This window comes from Aquarana catesbeiana, linkage group LG10 (assembly GCF_042186555.1).
Source record: "Aquarana catesbeiana isolate 2022-GZ linkage group LG10, ASM4218655v1, whole genome shotgun sequence".
NCBI classification, from domain to species: Eukaryota; Metazoa; Chordata; class Amphibia; order Anura; family Ranidae; genus Aquarana; species Aquarana catesbeiana.
The window spans coordinates 4,554,703-4,574,809 of record NC_133333.1 but is presented as its reverse complement, the minus strand read 5'-3'; the positions used below and the strand labels follow the sequence as shown (position 1 = coordinate 4,574,809).

Genomic DNA, 20,107 nt, shown 5'->3' with positions numbered 1-20,107 from the left:
CCTGCTGCTGCTGCTGCTGAGTTTTTTGAGGTCGAAAAAGACGTTTTGGGGTCTGCTTTTTCTTTTTGACCGGAAAGGACTTCTTCTTATCGGCAGTTCTGTCTAGGATATTATCTAGATCAGGGCCAAAAAGAAGATCACCTGAAAAGGGAATACCACAAAGTTTACTCTTTGAAGCTGTATCACCTGGCCAGGTTTTTAGCCATAAAGCTCTTCTTGCAGCATTTGCTAAAGCTGCAGACCTAGCTGACATCTTGATAGCTTCAGCCGAAGCGTCTGCAATATAAGCAACCGCAGAAATCAGGGTAGGAAAGGAATCTAAGATCTCCTGTTTGGGGGAATCTGCCACTATATGAGATCTAAGTTGGTTCACCCAGTATTCCAGATTCCTGGCTACACAGGTTGTGGCCATTGCTGGTTTTAAATTGCTCATGATTGATTGCCATGATCTCTTGAGCAAAAGATCCATGCGTTTGTCCATTGGATCCCTTAGAACACCCATGTCTTCAAAAGACAGGTCTGTGGATCTAGAGACCTGTGAAAAGGCCGCATCCAACCTGGGCACCTTATTCCACACCGCAGAAGGGTCTTCCTCAAAAGGGAAGCGCCTTTTGTGGGCTCTGGAAAAAAAGGGCTTTTTCTCTGGATCTTGCCATTCTTTAGTAATGGCGTCAGAAATGACCGAATGAACTGGAAATGTTCGCCCCTTAGGCTCATTTAACCCTGCATACATGCGGTCATGAAGAGATAACTCCTTCTTTTCCTCACTTAAGCCAAGTGTAACATGGATAGCCTTAAGGAGTCCGTCTACCTCCTCTAGGGAAAGCTTAAACTTGGAAGGAGCCACCTCCGCTTCCTCACCCTCCTCCTCCGAATCTTTAACGGAAGGAGTAGGGGACTGCTCTTCCCTGATAGAGGGGCCTTCGGGTAAAGCTTCTACCATGGGGAAAGAAATAGAACCCTGGGAAGCTTCAGAAGTGGATGGCTGACTAGCAGCTGGATTAACCAAAGAGTCACGAAAAGTCTGAATCGTGGCGTATAGTTCCTTCTTTACAGAGGCAACCAGATCATCACAAACCGAAGCTGATTCCTCCTTAACTAAAGAAGTGATGCATGTACTGCATAAGATTTTTTTCCAATTTTCTCCCATTTTGGCCCTGCAAGAAGGACATCTCTTTTTTGGGTCAGAGCTTTTAGCCTGTGAGAGAAAAAACAAAAAAGGGAAAAAAACCAGGGGACCTTTTAGTGAGACCCGGTCTCAGCTACATAAGAATCACCCACAGGTGCACTAAGAAGAAACCAGTCAGCCTCTAGTGCCCAGACAGGCCCCTTGCCACTAGGGGGTAAGAAAAAAGAAAATAGACCAAACCCAGGAAAAGGAAGAAAGGCAGACTTAAACTGCTGCTCCTACCTGAGCTTTACTGGCGCCTGTGCCTGTCCCCACCGCTGCAGACGCTGAGTCCTCCATCTCTGGTGTGCAGCTCTCACTTGTGGCTTCATATGCCGCTTCCGGACTCCCATAGTGCATCTGCACCGGACCGGAAGCGGAAGTAGGCGCCAGTTCCTGTCCTCCCTCCTCCCCCCTTGCATCCACGCCGGAAATGACGCTTTTGCTGACCCAGTGACCTGCCTTGTCACTTCCGCCGCGCCTGCCGGCCAAAAAAACATGGCGGCGGCGCACGCGCACCGCCGCTCCTACGACCGCGCGGATCACCGGGTCTACGGCTCTCCCCGAGCACCAGGGGGGGAAGAGGAGCCCGATTGCTACCGCTGCAAAAGGCTTGGGTAGGCCGGGAGGACAGCGGGTCTTCCAAAGGAGGAAAAAAAGAAAGGAAGCCCCGTCTCCCAGGAGCATCTGAGAGACCCTGACTCCCCTTCAAAAGATGTTCCCTCCGGGCCGGAGGAAACACAACAACTGAGGTATGGTAGGGAGGCGCCTCCCTTTAAAGTTTGGAGGAAGAAGGTGTTTCCTGTTCCGGTGGGTGGAGTCGCTATCTCTCAGGTGCTGTCCTGAAAGACGCCTTGGGAAAGAACGTTTTCAAGCTAAACCAGTCATAAAGTACTAATATGTGGTGCATTACACAGCAAGGGAAAGGTGGCAAAACTTTACTACCACTTTACAGATATCCAATCACCGGATACTTTATTAGGTCCCCCTTGCTAGTCCGGGTTGGACCCCCTTTTGCCTTCATTCTTGGTGGCATAGATACAACAAGGTGTTGGAAACATTCCTCAGAGATTTTGCTCCATAGTGACCTGATATCACACAGTAGCTGCAGATTTGTCGGCTGCCAATGATGCCAATCTCCCGTTCCACCACATCCCAAAGGTGCTCTATTGGATGAGATGTGGCGAGTGTGGAGGCCATTGGAGTGCAGAGACCTCATTGTCCAGTGGGGAGATGATTGGAGCTTTGTGACATGGTGCATTATCCTGCTGGAAGGAGCCATCAGAAGATGGGGACACTGTAGTCATAAAGGGATGGACATGGTCAGCAACAATACTCAGGTACCCCATCCCCCACACCATTACACCCCCACCACCAGCCTGAACCGGTGATATCTCATCTCCCACACCATTACACCCCCACCACCAGCCTGAACCGGTGATATCCCATCTCCCACACCATTACACCCCCACCACCAGCCTGAACCGGTGATATCTCATCTCCCACACCATTACACCCCCACCACCAGCCTGAACCGGTGATATCCCATCTCCCACCCCATTACACCCCCACCACCAGCCTGAACCGGTGATATCCCATCTCCCACCCCATTACACCCCCGCCACCAGCCTGAACCAGTGATACCCCATCCCCCACACCATTACACCCCCACCACCAGCCTGAACCGGTGATATCCCATCTCCCACACCATTACACCCCCACCACCAGCCTGAACCGGTGATACCCCATCCCCCACACCATTACACCCCCCACCACCAGCCTGAACCGGTGATATCCCATCCCCCACCCCATTACACCCCCCACCACCAGCCTGAACCGGTGATACCCCATCCCCCACACCATTACACCCCCACCACCAGCCTGAACCGGTGATACCCCATCCCCCACACCATTACACCCCCACCACCAGCCTGAACCGGTGATATCCCATCCCCCACACCATTACACCCCACCACCAGCCTGAACCGGTGATACCCCATCCCCCACACCATTACACCCCCACCACCAGCCTGAACCGGTGATACCCCATCCCCCACACCATTACACCCCCACCACCAGCCTGAACCGGTGATACCCCATCCCCCACACCATTACACCCCCCACCACCAGCCTGAACCGGTGATATCCCATCCCCCCCACCATTACACCCCCACCACCAGTCTGAACCAGTGATATCCCATCCCCCACACCATTACACCCCCACCACCAGCCTGAACCGGTGATACAAGGCATAATGGATCCAGGCGCCAAATTCTGGCCCCATCATCTGAATGTCGCAGCTGAAATCCAGACTCATCAGACCAGACAACGTTTTTCCAATCTTCTATTGTCCAATTTTGGTGATCCTGTGCCAATTGTAGCCTCAGTTTCCTGTTCTTATCTGACAGGAGTGGCACCCGGTGTGGTCTTCTGCTGCTGTAGCCCATCTGCTTCAAGGTTGGATGTGTTGTGTGATCAGAGATGGTATTCTGCATACCTTGGGTGTAACGAGAGGTTATTTGAGTTACTGTTGTCTTTTTATCATCTGGAACCAGTCTGCCCATTCTCCTCTGACCTCAACAAGGCATTTTCCTCCACACAACTGCCGCTCACTGGATATTTTCTCTTTTTTCCACCATTCTCTGTAATCCCGAGAGATGGTTGTGTGTGAAAATCCCAGAAATACTCAGACCGGCCCGTCTGCCACCAACAACCATGCCACGTTCAAAGTCACCCAGATCCCCTTTCTTCCCCATTCTGATGCTCAGTTTGAACTACAGCAAGTCGTCTTCACTATGTCTACAGGCCTAAATGCATTGAAATGCTGCCATGTGATTGGCCGATTATCAATTTGTGTTACCGAGCAACTGAACAGGTGTATCTAATAAAGTGGCCGGTGAGTGTATATTTTACAGACGGAGTTTGCATCTACTGTAAATCTAGTTTAAAGACATTTTTTTGCTCTCCCCTCTGGGAATGAACACCCCGGTGTTTGTTTGACATTTCAGAGATGACATTTGCTAAACAACCCCGACACACAAAAGATTAGAAATAAAAAATGTCCCCGGGCACGAAAGATTCCGATATACATAAAATGTAGAAACTAAAAAAAAACAAACATTGCAGGAATGTGCAGAATGCCGCAGGTCGCAGAATGCAACTTCTCAGCAAATAGTCGCATATTTCCCCATCTGTACGACACGGAATAAAGATCACATTCCGAAGAATCAAATCTGCATCAAATCACAGCCGGCGCGATACGGCCGAAACCAACCGGATTTTTTTTTTTTTAACTCTAGAGGAAAAAAAAAAAAAAAAAAAACCCCCACACACACACACACAACATATTGGAATTTCTGGATTCAGAAAGCCAGTGGCAGCTGGCGAGTTTAATGACCGGAAATAAAGAATAACCATCAGGAGCCAACCAAAGGGGTCAATGGAAGCCAAACGACCAGAGAAAAATGGCGATAACTTGTATGGTGATCTGTACTATCTGTAGGATTATCCGAAACAATCACATCGGGGAAAAATAAGCACAAGATTCATGAAGCTTAAAATAGAATATATAATATAACAATCACCAGGAGAAGAGACACTTTGTAACACTTTTTCTGATTGGAAGACGCTTTTATTCACCTGGAACAATCTACGGTCATTAAAATGTTCCCACAACATTCGGCGCCTTTCCCTTTCCTCCGCGCTCATCCGTAGAAAACATACAGAAGTTCCCCCAGTAAACAATTTAAAGGGATAAATAAATTTGGCGTTCACAAGCGAGCGCGGTGTAAAAAACACGGGGATTTTTAGAAGAGCTAATAAACTGAAAGAGCAAGTCGGCCAACAAAACAAAACACAGCGACAAGTTATTTTATATTCAGAAATCTCTCATAACTGAGCACAACGGCAGCCGTGATATTTTACAGGTAATGACTTCTATTACCCGAAAAAAAAAAATATGAGTCATTTCTCTCTGAAGCCGAACGTACTTCACCTCTCTACCAAGGAGGCGGAACAACGGGGGGAATGAGAGGTGGGACCGCAGCTACAGAGAAGCAAGGCGGGGAGGAAAGTTCACCAACTCGGGTCCACCAACTACGACCCATGGGCCAAATCTAGCCCTCTGCTGTAAGAGGAGGAGGGAACCCTTGATGGAGAGCCTCCTGTAAGGGAAGGGGGGGGGGGAAGACGACCCTTGGTGAAGAGCCTCCTGTAAGGGGGGCCCTTGGTGGGGAGCCTCCCGCAAGGGGGGGGGGGGGAAACCCTTGGTGGGGAGCCTCCCGCAAGGGGGGGGACCCTTGGTGGGGAGCCTCCCGCAAGGGGGGGGGACCCTTGGTGGGGAGCCTCCCGCAGGGGGGGGGGGGGACCCTTGGTGGGGAGCCTCCCGCAAGGGGGGGGGGGGGGGACCCTTGGTGGGGAGCCTCCCGCAAGGGGGGGGGGGGGGACCCTTGGTGGGGAGCCTCCCGCAAGGGGGGGGGGGAACCCTTGGTGGCCCAAACAAACTATTTAAAGTGACAGGAGAGCTGTAATTCCACATTAAAGCCCAACTCCATGAATTATACAAAAATTTACCACCCCCTTCCCTCCACCCCCCAGACTGCAAGGACTAAGTGCTTGTCAGTACAGGGGGGGCAGAAGAGACCGCATTACCTGGACCCCACTTCTGGGAGAGCCCCCACTCCAGGGGTAGAGGTTATCCAATTGCTGCAGTTGGGTTTATAGGAGATCTTAGCAGTTGGATTTCCATTTACTTTTATTCCTGCAATTTGCCTTGTGAGATGCTGAGAAAAGGTCATCTACAGTGAGGGGGTGTCTCTTGTGTGCAGCAAAATACACCCCCCACCACCAAATGCAGTTACTTCATGATCTCAGATACCTTCAGCACATCCAGACAGTTTTTACACATTTCCGTGAAATTGCCTGAGTGCATCTTATACAAGCGGCCCATTATCGGGGGGGGGGGGGGGGGGGGGGGGTGACGAGTCCGGGTTTGGCGGTGTATGGCCTCATCCAAGCCTATTGGACGAGAAACATGTTTACAGATTTCATTCCTTTACATGTGAATGGCCTTTGTGTTCTGTGAGGTCGAGCGAGTCAGCTGACGCCAGAGACTGGGTCACAAAAGGAAAACACCACAATACCAGCTGAGTAGTTTTCCCAAGATATCAGCCGTCTCCCCCTCCCCCATAAATCCTCTCCAGCCTGGAGGCCCAATCTGAGGTCACAGAACATGAGAAGGACCAGCTGAAGATCATGCAATGCAGTCTGGCAGGATTGCTGGCTTCACCAAACCAACAATTCCACCCAGCAATGTCCTGTATGTTATGAATAGTAGTCAGTTCTGTGTTCTACTTCTTTATTTTGCACACCCACAATGGCCGGTTGGTTGATCATTAGCTGGTCAGTAACGAGTCATGGCATCATTTCCCCTTCCCCCACCAGTGCTTCATATGGTTGCTAGAACAAACGTAAAGAAGCGGAAAAAATTGTATCAAATACTTCCCGCAATTTTCCTTTCCTGGCACCAATCCATGGCAACATCCTATGACATGTATGCTGCCATGTTGGTGCCAGGAGATCGAATTCCCCGCCTCCTTACTCACCCCATTGGCTGAACCTTCCCCATCACTCTTGCAAGTGACAGACTCCTAGTCAGAACATAAGAGAACGTCAGCCGCACCCCACTTAGATCTTCTTGCAGCTTCTTCCTGTTTTAAGAAGAAGTTGACTACATACAGCAATGTCTCCACCCAAAAACCAACTTCCTCACCACTCCTAGCTTGCTCACAAGGATAAAGGGAAGACTCCAAGCACTCCTGAAATGCTAAAGCAGACTTGCAAAACTGGAAAAGTTGCCTATTGGTTGGTATATGCACCGTGGTCACTTTGACCACAATAATAGCCAGTTCCAACCAAAAATCCATATTCTTGTTTTGTATGATGAAATTTCCCCATTAAAAACTTTCCCAATTCTGCCCAACAAAGCAGAATACTGGGGATGTGCCCTGGATGGCCGGTATATTACCCCACTGTTTGGGCAGTGATCACTTTAAAGGGGGACGACTTCTGCACTTTGAGTACTTGGATTCTCACCTATTCAAGGGAAGGGGTTCCAGGGTAATCCACTTGAAGGCAACCAATTTACAGTGCTCTCAGGATTGATAAGTCCTCCTTGGGGAACCTGGAATTCAGAGGTTCAGAGAGACTTTTGGGTGGGAAAGCCTCCAAACCCCCCCCCCCCCGATTACAGGGACTTTGGTTCTGAAGAGGGTTAGGCCACCTGCAAGAGACACTTCAAGAGGAACAGGAAGCAATCAACGGGTGTCTGAAGTGAGACTCTGCAGAACGGCTGGAAACCTCTTCTTTTGGACCCCCCCCGAGGCTGACGGGGATGCAACCATGTCAGTAGACAATTTGGTGGACAGTGAGCCAAGCGTTGGATTTAGTTATATGGTGTATGGACCATCGGCTTTATTTTTTGCTGAAGGAAGCAGTGTCTCGTTTTTTTTGCAAGTTTAAAAACTCCGGGAAAATGTTTTTCTCCCGACACAGTGGGGCTGTGCCCACATTGCATGGGTTAACCGCTCGTTTTTGCCTAGGGGAGACAAGATATATTCACCTAATCTGCTGATCCTTCCAGCGCAAGACCAGTGCCTATGCCCCCCCCCAATGGTCTAGTGAGGTGGACTGTTCCTGATGTCAACACAGCAATAGATCAACGCTGGACACGAGGACAGCAGGATCAGTCCACCGCACTAGACCGTGGGGGGGGCGTTTTCCAGAGGATCAGGCGAGTATAAACTCTGTTCACCACTAGACAAAATGAGCAGTTAACCCATGCAGCGCGGGCACAACCGGAGTTCCGCTTTGAATAAAACACAATATTCCCCAGGCACACATTCAAGAAAATGGCTGTTCGGTAATGCTGGGTGCTGTAATGACCATAGGCTGGGGACTGTGGACTGTGCTCCAAAACATTGCTGTTGGGTTTACCATGTGACCACGAAAATTAAAGCTTTGGACCCTTTTTGAGGAATCCTTGTGCTAATACTACTTCACTTAGGCTGGGGGACTGTGGACCATCAAAGTGAAAAAGTATCACCAGCACAACAAGGATTCCTCACAAAGGCTCCAAAGGTTTAAATTTCGTGGTCACATGGTAATGTTTTGGAGCCACGCAGGCCCTCATCGTCAGGCAAGTGTCACCTGCCTGACGAAGGGCCCCTGCGTGGCTCCAAAACATTGCTGTTGGGTTTATCATGTGACCATGAAAATTAAAGCTTTGGATCCTTTGTGAGGAATCCTTGTTGTGCTGATACTTCTTCACTTTGATGATCAACAGTCCCCCAGCCTAAGTGAAGAAGTATCATCAGCACAACAAGGATTCCTCAAAAAAGGGTCCAAAGCTTTAATTTTCGTGGTCACGTGGTAAACCCAACAGCATTGTTTCGGAGCCACGCAGGGGCCCTTTGTCAGGCAAGTAACACTTGCCTGATGGTGAGGGCCTGCACGGCTCCAAAACCTTACCATGTGACCATGAAAACAAGGATTTGGAGCCTTCTTGAGGAATCCTTGTTGTGCTGATGATACTTCTTCACGGCTTTAAACTTAGACTTAATTTTACAAGTGGCTGGTGATCTCAAATTCCTATATTACAATAATCCATATCACATCGATCATATCCATCCAGCTATTAATAAATCACCGGAACCCATCGCCAAAAAAATGACTAATATTCGGTGGAGATGAGGAACCGAAACTTTTACTTTGTAACAATAACACGAATGCCGGGGCTTACTCTCTGCAAAGCCGACGGAAATTCGATTTTTCGGACCCTCCTGAATGAAGCAGCAGAAGATTACATTGTAGCACCAACAAATTAACACCACCTTGTGCCGCTTTCCCGCGAAGCACATGTGTGCGATTATCAGGAAATCCCCCCTTTATTAACACAGAACAGTGTAAAATTGTCCTAACTTACTGCAATAACAACCACAAGCCGAAGAGCGAAATCTCCTCAGCACCAAGGTCACGAGGACAAACGCCGCTCTGTTATTGGAAGAGTCCGGTTACCTCCGCGGTTTGGCTTGGTTAGGCCGGGAGGATGAAGTTCAAGCTGCCAGAAAATTAAAAAAAGATTTCTTTTAATGGCCATCAAAATGTTTCACGCCGAGCGCCTAAAAAGACTCAAAGCCCTTTAATCTGGCTGTTATTGCGCGGGGGTCGAACGACAAGCCCTCCGGTGTTGTGATCCTGCCGACTACGCCAAATCTAAAATTATTTTAAGATGGACGTGACTGGAGGGGAGCAACCCAAATATTGACGGAGGAAACAGATTCAACAGACTCCAGCTCTACAAGTTTAATGTGTGTAATCGATCGCTTTCCTCGGTAAGGTTAGGAATACTTCGTCATGCCCATTACTACCAGAACAATAAAAATTTCAAGCCGTTCATTAAAAATCGCTAGAGGTGAAGAATATCTCAAATATCCACGTCGCTACTATACTCCCTTCGTTGCATCCACCTACTTTTTTTGTTTTTTTTAACCACTTCAGCTCCGGAAGATTTACCCCCCTTTCATTAGCAGGACATTTTTTGCAATATGGCGCTGCGTTATGTTAAACTGACAATTGCGAAGTCGTACCCAAATAGAGCTTTAAAAAAAAACCGGCAAGATCAAAACACCACCAAAAAGGGTTGGCATTTGATCTTGGCGTTTTTTTACGATATATAAAAAAAAAAAAAAAAAAAAAAAAAAAAAAAAGAAGAAGTAGACCGAATTTTATTTTTTTTCTAAACAATATAATTTTTACTTTCTGCTATAAAGTATACACAATAAATAAATGGAAAAAAGAAGAAGAAAAAAGGAAGAAAGGAAGGAAAAAAAGGGGCCAACAGCGGCTCAGAGGAGGAGCCAACAGCGGCTCAGAGATTACAGTTTCTCTTTAAAATGTATGATTTAAAAATCGAGTGAATTTAGATCAAATCCACCCTGTTCATGGGCACAAATTTGTGATTTTTTTTTTTGAATGACGATAAATTTATCAGGATTTATTTATAGCTCTGCACTTTTTTGTATAGGTGATTGAAGTTGGCAGTTCTTATTTATAATAAATACCGACATCTATTACTTCACTCTATGAAGCGGTGTATCAAAGGTTATAATTTTAGTAATTATTCATAAGCTTTTTATTCTGCGGCCAGCCGAATAGTACAAATTGGTGACAATCAGGTTAGTAATATTTACACAATCTAAGACATTAGAGGAGTGTAAACGCCGTCTGAGAGCGGCACAAGGTCCTAGAAGTACAATAGCGGGGAATTAGGAGGGAGAATTAGTATGTTAGGTGAGCCGTTTACCAGACAGGTCAGAGCAAGCAGAGCAAACAATGACTTGATGCTCAGAATTCCCAAACATGATATCCCTACAACCTGCTGTGTACAAACCGCACACCTGTGTGACCACATCCAGAACAACGGCGGAACGATATTTAATCAGAAGCACAAACACGGCTTGAGGATCTCCCAAGGCTGGCGTGGTCTCCCCCCACTGACACCAAAGAGGGGGCTTTTTTTTTTTTGGTCTGGGTCTTGAAAGAAAAAAATAAATAAAAGTACCTTTCCTGGGTGTAGCAGACTTTCTAATATTTATGGAAGATTCAAGGAGTCGGTTTTAGCCAAAATAAATAAAATAAAAGAATTACAGAGAGTATTGTTAGGCAGACAGAATCATCACCTGCTGCGCTCCAGTCTGTGTTTAATAAAGTGCTGACAAAATATATTTAAGTGGAACCAAACTCGCTCAACCAACACAAATTGTAATCCTTTTGCTGCTAACAATAGTCAATAGATAGGAAGGTATATATTATATTATAGTTACTTGTTTTAAACTTTTTTTTTTCTTAATATACATTTAAATGTCTTCCTGGTTTCTGGTCTAGGCCAAAATGATGCAATTAGCAAAGGACTTCACACCACTCTTAATGTGGTTGTAAACCCCATTACACCGCCTTGTACCTACAAGAAAGCCTATAATAAGGCCTATAATAAGGCTTACCTGTAGGTGCTGTAAATATCTCCTAAACCTGCACCATTTAGGAGATATATAGCATATACTCTTGAGCGGACATCATCGGCGCATGCGCACTGAAGAAACGGCTCTATCATGCATTTCTAAAGGGCTTGTTTCGTGACCAGCGGCTCCCATGCGCATGCGTGGGTGAGACGTCATCGTGGCTCCGGCCAATCACAGCGCCAGAGCCCGCGAACCGGGAAATAAGACATGTCGCTGGTCACAGTGGTGTCTGGGGACTGCTGCAACAACTTCGATCTAAAGGTATTTCATAATGAGCTAGTATGCGTACTAGCTCATTATGCCTTGGTCTTGCAGGAGTTTTTTTTTTTTTTTTTTTTTTAATGAGTTTACAATCACTTTAACTACACCATACAGCAACATATTATTATTTAGGGAGCTTAAACCTCTGCAGTGTGGATAGAGAATAATATAAATAAATGATTAATACTGCGGAAGAGGTATATGGAAAAGGCTTCACTGTATAATGAATTAATTTAAGAATGAATTTGTTTTTAGAGTGCCGAGCCTCTAATAAAAAGTTTTTGTTTTTTTTTTCTTTTTTTGCTCTTACTCTCCCAGAAGGTGAAAGTCTGTGTGTACTTTCACCACACGCTTCAAAGCCTTCCATGTTTTATCAACAGGACCTCTAACCTTTACACAGCGCCATGTTTGGAGTTCAGCTAAATCTCGGGGGTTGGGATTTATCTCTCTCCAGGACGTTCTTTATTAAAAAAAAAAAAAAAAAAATTACATAACCTGTGTTTGTTCTTCATTACATTTTAGGATAAAAAAAAAAAAAAAAAAAACCCAAAACAAAAAAGCACCCCCACACACACACACGGCTGCCAAACCAGACAACACTATAGAGGAGGCTTTGTAGGGACTTTTGCATTATGTAAAGAAAGCACATTGAGTAAACTTGAGAGTACAAGGAGAGTTTCAAGGCCTGCAGAGCCCAAGGTCCTCCTCAATGGTCTAAAATAAGGCTTTAATTAACTTTTGGAAAATAGTGCAAATTAAAACACATTTACAACTTTTTGGATAGAAGACTGTAAATATAAAAATTGGAAAACCACAAAACAAAAATTTGGAAGCAGCATTGACAGACAAGGACCCGAATCAAGACCGCTCCAAGGGTCCCCTAGGCACGCACACACCTCCCAAATAGTGCCCCCTCAAATGCCAGGGCCCATAATCAGTAGGCAAGAGACCACCCTGCAGTCCCTTCCAAAAGCCCCTGTCCTGGTTGGGTCTGTCGCAGGATTCACCATGACAGAGTAACAAACCCAAGTCTTGGCATTGCCAGAATGGGTTGAAGTGGATTTGCCAGCCCCACATACCCATCTGCCATACCTTTAGCATACCTAGGTGAATGGTCCATTATAGGGGGCATATTGGGCAGCTTTCCCAGCAAGACCCATGAGGGCTGCAAAGAACCGCAATGCATTTTCCAAAAAGATTCTGCACCAGCGAGAACCTCCCCCCCCCCCCCCTCGCACAGTGCCATTAGTAAGGGGATCAAATAGGAGTGCATGCAATATGACAAAGCTACAGAACTTCTAAGGATAGAGCTCCTTCCTCTATAAAGTTTGAGATTAGAAGTTGCTGCACCAATAACAATAGGTACTTTATGAGGAACTTTTGCATTTTCATCTCTATAACTGCTGACAAGTGACCAGAAAATCACTCATAGGCATAGGTGTGTCAGGTGTGCCTGGGCACACCCCAATCACCCTGTGTGGTGCAGATTCCCTCCGTTTAGACCCCTGATATTTCACCAAATCCTCCTAATGGAGTCCCTAAAAAAAAAAAAAAAAAAAAAAAAAAAAAAAATTGTAATTTTTTTTCAAATACAAAAAATGTAAAAAAATAGGGATGCACTAATACAATTTTTTTTTTTTTTCCTAAAATGAGTACCAATACTTTTTTTTTTTTTTTTTAGTACTCGCCAATACCAATTACCGATCCCTACGGCAACTGTTTTGTTTTAACTTCAGCTGTCAGCAATGGTACAAAAAGAAAAAAAACAAAAGAATTGTCATGAATGATCACCCTAATATATGGACTTGAGCAAGGAAGAAGAAGTCGTTTATGAAATACAAGAAATTCTTCAGCTGCCCAAATGTAAACCATTCACCTGTATTGTATGTAAATTAATTAGACTTAGTTGTGTTCCTCTGAATCAAGGTTGATGCATATTAGAAAAAAAAAAAAATTATATATATGCTACAAAGCATTGAAAAGTTATTTACAAATGAAATAAATATATATTTGTTGCACTGTGAAATGTGTAAATATACTCACTAACAAAGCAAACAAAAAAAATGTAAATTGTTTATAAAATAGACGTGAAGAAAAAAAAAAAAAAAGCAGCAAAATAATAATTAAATGGAGAATAGGGAGTCAATTGAGGCTGATTAGAGGAAATTAAGGGGTTAAACAGAGGAACATTTGTATATCATCCCTTTGATCTGCAGATGAAGAAACAGAAATATACAAAAAGAAACAATGTTTCTTTTTATTTGAGTGTTTCAGGGCTGAGCAACATTGTTAATAAATATTGCAGGCTGTTTTTTTTTTTGTTTTTTTTTTGGACAGCTCCAATTACCGGACTTCTTTAACACAGGGGAGACCCCACTGACAGTTTAAAACATTTAAACACTGCAGAACATTGTGCTGAATCATCAGCCAATTACCCGGGTCCTCCCAGACATCAACAAAACTTTGTATGATCATCACCTATAAAATTTATGGATTTCCTTCACTGTTCTGCGGAAACAAAAAAAGTGTTCACAAGAAACATTCTGCAGCCAGACACCCCCCGAGGTGTCTACAGTGCAAGAATTCTCCTTAGTACCGGTACTGCCAGTCCCCTCAGTGCATGCAATGTGCACCCCGGGACATGTGTATAGAAAACAAACTATGCATTGTACAGAACAGACCTCATTCCTGCCATACCTGGGGGGGGGGCTACAGCTTTGTCCATTTTATTCTTCAGAAATGTACAAATGATTAGCTGATTATAAAATGTATTAATAGATGAGGTTTTAAAACGTTGCTGGTATATAGTTGGTAATTATATGACGGCTTTGCTAATACATATATGTAAATGAAATAGCAAAGCAGCCATATGTAAAAGCAGTCATATATGTATATGTAATAGCAAAGCAGTCATATAAGATAAAAGCAGTCATATGCAAATGGAATAGCAAAGCAGCCATATGTAAAAGCAATCATATACATGTAAAAGCAGTCCTATGTATATGTAATAGTTATATTTGCTTATTACATAGGCAGGCTCTGCTTCCTCCTTAGCTGTGCTGTCCCATTCTTACTTTGCCCAAAGTTCCACTTTCAGGTCTAGTATGGTGAAAAAAAAGTTGAAACCTCTGCAAGACTTAATTCTATCAGTGACCCCCACTGGGCAGATTTCCCCTCATTTCCTGTCTCTGACACCTGTATAGGATAGGAAAGGAGGCGGTAACAGGACAGAGAAAAAAAAAAAAAAAACATTTTCATAGGTTCCAACCCCCATAACGTGCATTTGTCTAGGACAGAGATATGTAATTAGCAGACCTCCAGCTGTTGCAAAACTACAAGTCCCATCATGCCTCTGGGTGTCATGCTTGTGGCTGTCAGAGTCTTGCTATGCCTCATGGGACTTGTAGTTCTGCAACAGCTGGAGGTCCGCTAATTGCATATCCCTGGTCTAGGAGATAAAAATTCCCATCACCACCTTCTGTTCTGACAGGATGTGAGAGAAAATCTCCCCCAATAGAGACACAGACAGCAGAGGTGTGTCGCATTAGGGCAGATAATGGATTGGGCTGCCCCAACAGACCAAAAATTGGGCGGGCGTTTTCAGATGTTTGGTGCGAAGTACGCCCATCACCAAAGTGCACTGGGGTGCCATGCAAACTGAATGCCAAGGCATGTAGCATGCATTGCAGTGCATTACCATAACTCTATAATGTAGACAGGCCAAGAGACTCCAATCCGTCACCACTCCATCCAGAACAAAATCTAAGGCTTTAATCAGGTCCATGCACATAAAAAAAAAAAAAAAAAAGAGAAGAACAAAAACCAACCAATGTCTGGCCAAGCAGCTATCTTTAAAAACGACTGCTCAGAACATAAAAATAGGAGACATCAAAGTGCCAACTACAAGTTCCTGCTGTTCCTATGAGCAGGCCCCGCATGCCCGGGTATGGACAGTTGTGATGACCCCCCGTCCTACTTTACTCATTACAAAGTTATTTACTTCCCATTATCCAAACATGAGTCGGAATCCTTGGGGAAGGTTTCTGGATATGAGTCAGAAAAATTAGGTTTGTTTTCTGAACATTTCTGAAGAGATTGCTTCTGTATCTCCAAAGGAAGGAAATGCCTCTCCAACCCACCCCCCCAGCCTGGGCTCTGGATGATCCGAGACATCCACTGCACTGGGGGGGGGGGGGGGGGTGTCACAGCAAACTGCAACATTCCAGTAATAAGGAATCACTTCATAGAATTAATTTTTCATATGAGGACACAGGAGGAATGGTCAGTGAGGTCCCTACAATGCTCCTCAGCTGTCTACTTTACAGAAAGCTCACTTCTCTTACAAAAACACAGACATGGTAACACTGCGAGGAAAAGTCTGGTCTCCTCAGCAGTTTTGTTTAAGCCACAAGCACATTCGGTTGGCCTATATTCAAAGTTGGAATAATCATTACATATAATACCCACACCACCATGTGAGAAGACTCGGGGGTTTATACTCCTTTCTCTGACTCCATGCCAGGCAGGGACATCACTCACAGTAAAGTTGTAGAGGTCCAGCATTATCCATTTTGAAATGTCCTCCAGAAAGAGGTGGAAGTGTCCCTCTACTACCATAGACCTGCCATGGGAAGACCTGGAGTAGCTGCTAGCGAGAACGTACATACAACCGGTCACCAAACTCATCACCAATCAGATTATTCCCCAGGATGGTATTATATCTGATGACATCCAGCAGTCACCATTATGGATGAAAGTTGAGTGAGGAGTTTGGTGGCCTCTGGATGTCATCAGAAAAAATGACCATCATAGGGAATACTCTAGTTAGAGATGATTTCAGTAATATTTCTAAATCCAGTGGTCACCAAAATGATCACAAACCAGATTATTCCTCATAATGGTCATATCTCTGATGATATCCAGTGGCCGGTAGGGAGGAGTATTGTGGCCTCTGGAGGTCATCAGAAACATGACCAAAATCATCCAGCGGCCACCAAAACCATCACCAGAATATTCCTCACGATGGTGCCCACTGGATATCATGAGAAACAGGACCATCATGGGAAAGGATCTGGTTGGTGATGATTTCTGCCATATTTCTGATGACATCCAGAGGCCACCAAACTTATCCTCAATCAGATCCTTCCCCATGATGGTCATATTTCTGAGGGCATCCAGTGGCCACCAAAATCATTACCAGAATATTCCCCATGATGGTGACCACTGGATACCGTGAGAAATAGGACCATCATGGGGAATAATCTGGTTGGTGATGATTTTGGTCGTATTTCTATTGACATCTAGTGGTCACAAATCATCAGCAACCAAATTATTCCCCACGATGGTCCTATTTCTGAGGGCATTCAGTGGCCACCAGAATATTCCCCATGATGGTGACCACTGGATATCATCAGAAATAGGACCTTCAGGGGGAAGGATCCAGTTGGTGATTATTTCGGGTCATATTTCTGATGACATCCAGAGGCCACCAAACTCATCCCCAATCAGAGCCTTCCCCATGATGGTCATATTTCTGAGGGCATCCAGTGGCCACCAAAATCATTACCAGAATATTCCCCATGATGATGACCACACTGGATATCATGAGAAATAGGACCATCATGGGGAATAATCTGGTTGGTGATGATTTTGGTCATATTTCTAATGACATCCAGTGGTCTCCACACCCCTCACCAAACCCGGATCCTTCCCCCATGATGGTCAGATTTCTGAAGACACTGCAGTCAGCTCCACGAACCAAAAGTCATGACCAGAACAAATGTTCTAATTTTAGCAATTTGCGCCGAGATATTATCGGTTCATTAGAAGCCAACTGCACTTCCTACTGTATATAGTGACAGATGGAGAATTTACAAGCAGCCCACCATCTGGCCCCCTATCCGATGCAGACAGATCTGAAGCTGAACGTTATATATAGCAAAGACGAGGCAATGAAACAGAATTTAGGAGTCGGCTAGTCTGATGTGAGATCCAAGAGGTGCTTTTAAAAAAAATATATTCTATATCTCTTGAGGAGAGTGTGTGTGATATAGATATATAATTTTCTCGCCACCTATACATTGTCGAATGAATTATTGGCATCGACTGGAAAGCAATTAGTTGGTGTGAGATCTAGTTTGTATCCAGTCCTAGAAGCCCGGGGTCCATAGACACATGCCTCATGCTATCAGGCCATGCTGTGACTTGTAGTCCCCCAGAAGGTTGCACATTATGGATTCTATAGAGGCCCCCTGCCTGTCAGAAGCTCCTCTACGGCTGGCGGTGATCGCCGGCCTTCGACGTCTCTGATTTTTGGCACACGGTCCCCTCTGCACCAGATCACCGGAATAAAAGAGAAGTGACTTGTCCTCACATGAGGCCTTCTCTCTCTCTCGCTCTCCGTGACTCAGGATCCGGGCAGCTGAACATGAACATCCCTCATCTCAGGAGGAATCTCAGAGATTCATCACACAACGCACAGCCCAGGCCGACTGCAATAATGTCATCACCACCAACGTCTGCAGGTCACACAGGATCCTCCAACTGTCATTGAGGATGCAGAGAAAGAGGTGTGACCGGGACCCCAGACAGTGTTTACAAACAACGCAATACAGGGGGGCACGGGGGGGGGGGATGGGGGGCCCACCAATGACGGGATGACAGATGGTGCTGGGATTCAGGAGGAGAGGTGATAAGCAGAGATGCTGCAGATTTATGCCAATGATGTGCCATCTATACATAGAGGCCAGAACGTGGGCTGAGGATTGCAGAGACCAGGGGGAGTGGCACAGGGGAGCTGCAAGATCTGGAGTAGTGGGCACAAAGGGTACAGGTGTAAGAAGAGTGGGCACACAGGGTGTAGGCTTAGGTGAGTGGTGGGCACACAGGGCACAGAGACAGGCGGTGCGAGTAGTGGGCACACAGGGGGTGCAGGCTCAGGTGGTGCCAGTAGTGGGCACACAGGGGGTGCAGGCTCAGGTGGTGCCAGTAGTGGGCACACAGGGGGTGCAGGCTCAGGTGGTGCCAGTAGTGGGCACACAGGGGGTGCAGGCTCAGGTGGTGCCAGTAGTGGGCACACAGGGGGTGCAGGCTCAGGTGGTGCCAGTAGTGGGCACACAGGGGGTGCAGGCTCAGGCAGAGGGAAACACAGGAGCTGTGGGCACACTGGATACAGATGATTAGTAGTGGGTGCAGGGAGAGGGCACACTGAAGTTGGGGTAGTATAAGAGGGCACAGCGGGTACATATATGGGGGGCAGTATTGGGGGTACATATATGGGGGGGGGGTGTAGTATTGGGGTACACCAGGGTCTCACCTCCTCCGGTAGTCATCTCTCTCCCTCTTGGTATAGAATTAGTAGTGGGCACATTGGGGGTAGTATTTGGGTACATATATGGGGGGCAGTATTGGGGTACATATATGGGAGACTGTAGAGTTGGGGTACAATAGGGCATAGTATTGGGGTACACCAGGGTCTCACCTCCTCCAGTTGCCGTCTCTCTCCCTCTTGGTATAGAATTAGTAGTGGGCACATTGGGGGTAGTACTGGGGTACATTTATGGGGGGCAGTATTGGGGTACATATAGGGGGGGGGGTGTAGTATTGGGGTACAATAGGGCGTAGTATTGGGGTACACCAGGGTCTCACCTCCTCCGGTAGTCGTCTCTCTCCCTCTTGACTTTGGCCAGCACGTTGTAGACAGCCCGGATCTCCGGGGTGATGGTGTCGATCTGCACACCGACCCCGTCGGGATGGGTCCAGGACACTCCGGGCCCCTGTACGGTCTCCAGGCCGCCCCCGGTACGGCGGACGTGGGTGTAGCTCCAGATGTGCCCCGGTAGGCGGCTGTAGGGGGTGAGGTTGGCATTGGGGGGGGTGGGGTCGGTTTGGACCCCCTGTTCCCGGTGGTAGATCTTCAGGCGCCGCTCCTCCCGGTACCGGCTGTGCTGCTCCTGCAGTTGTTTCTCCAGCAGTCGGTTCCGCCGCTCCAGCTCGTGCACTTTGGCCAGGAAGCACCGGAACCGGACATTGAGGGTCTTCAGCACGTGGATATTGGAGCCCAGATCATTGCGGAGAGCCATGGTGACCCCGGATCCCGGGGGGGGCCCGGTACCGGAGGGGGAAGGGGGGTCCAATTCCCGCATCATATCCCCGAACAGGACGGAGTTCATCATCCGGCCGCTCATCCTCCGCTCCTTCTATGCGGCATAAACCCGACCGTCCCTCCCGCCGGCCGCCCAGCATCAGCGCTTTCTACCGCACCACGCCCCCACCGGCCCGGGAACGCCCTATAGCGCACGCCGGGCCCGCCCCCCGCTGATGTCAGTGTATGGGCACCACCGAGAGGAGGGGGAGGGACCACCCCGGGGGGGAGGTCCTACAGAGAGGGTACCGTGTAACGGCTGTGCTACCGATCATCCATCCGATACAATGTGACACCTTCACCCCCCCCATATATATATATATATATATATATATATATATATATATATATATATATATATATATATATATATATATATATATATATATATATATATATATACAACATGACACCCCCCCCTCTATATATATACAATGTGACACCTTCCCCCCCCCCCCT

At 46.5% G+C, this 20,107-nt stretch overlaps 1 protein-coding gene across 1 annotated transcript in view; it reads right to left on the bottom strand.

Annotated features, from left to right (window-relative positions):
- IFFO2 (intermediate filament family orphan 2) overlaps positions 1–19,856 on the bottom strand; it is a 119,109-nt gene extending 99,253 nt beyond the window's left edge. Inside the window, 1 exon segment of the mRNA XM_073601532.1 lies at positions 19,153–19,856. Within this exon segment, the coding sequence (XP_073457633.1) occupies positions 19,153–19,691 (539 nt within the window). The 5' untranslated portion in view covers positions 19,692–19,856.
- Between the last annotated feature and the right edge of the window lie 251 nt (positions 19,857–20,107).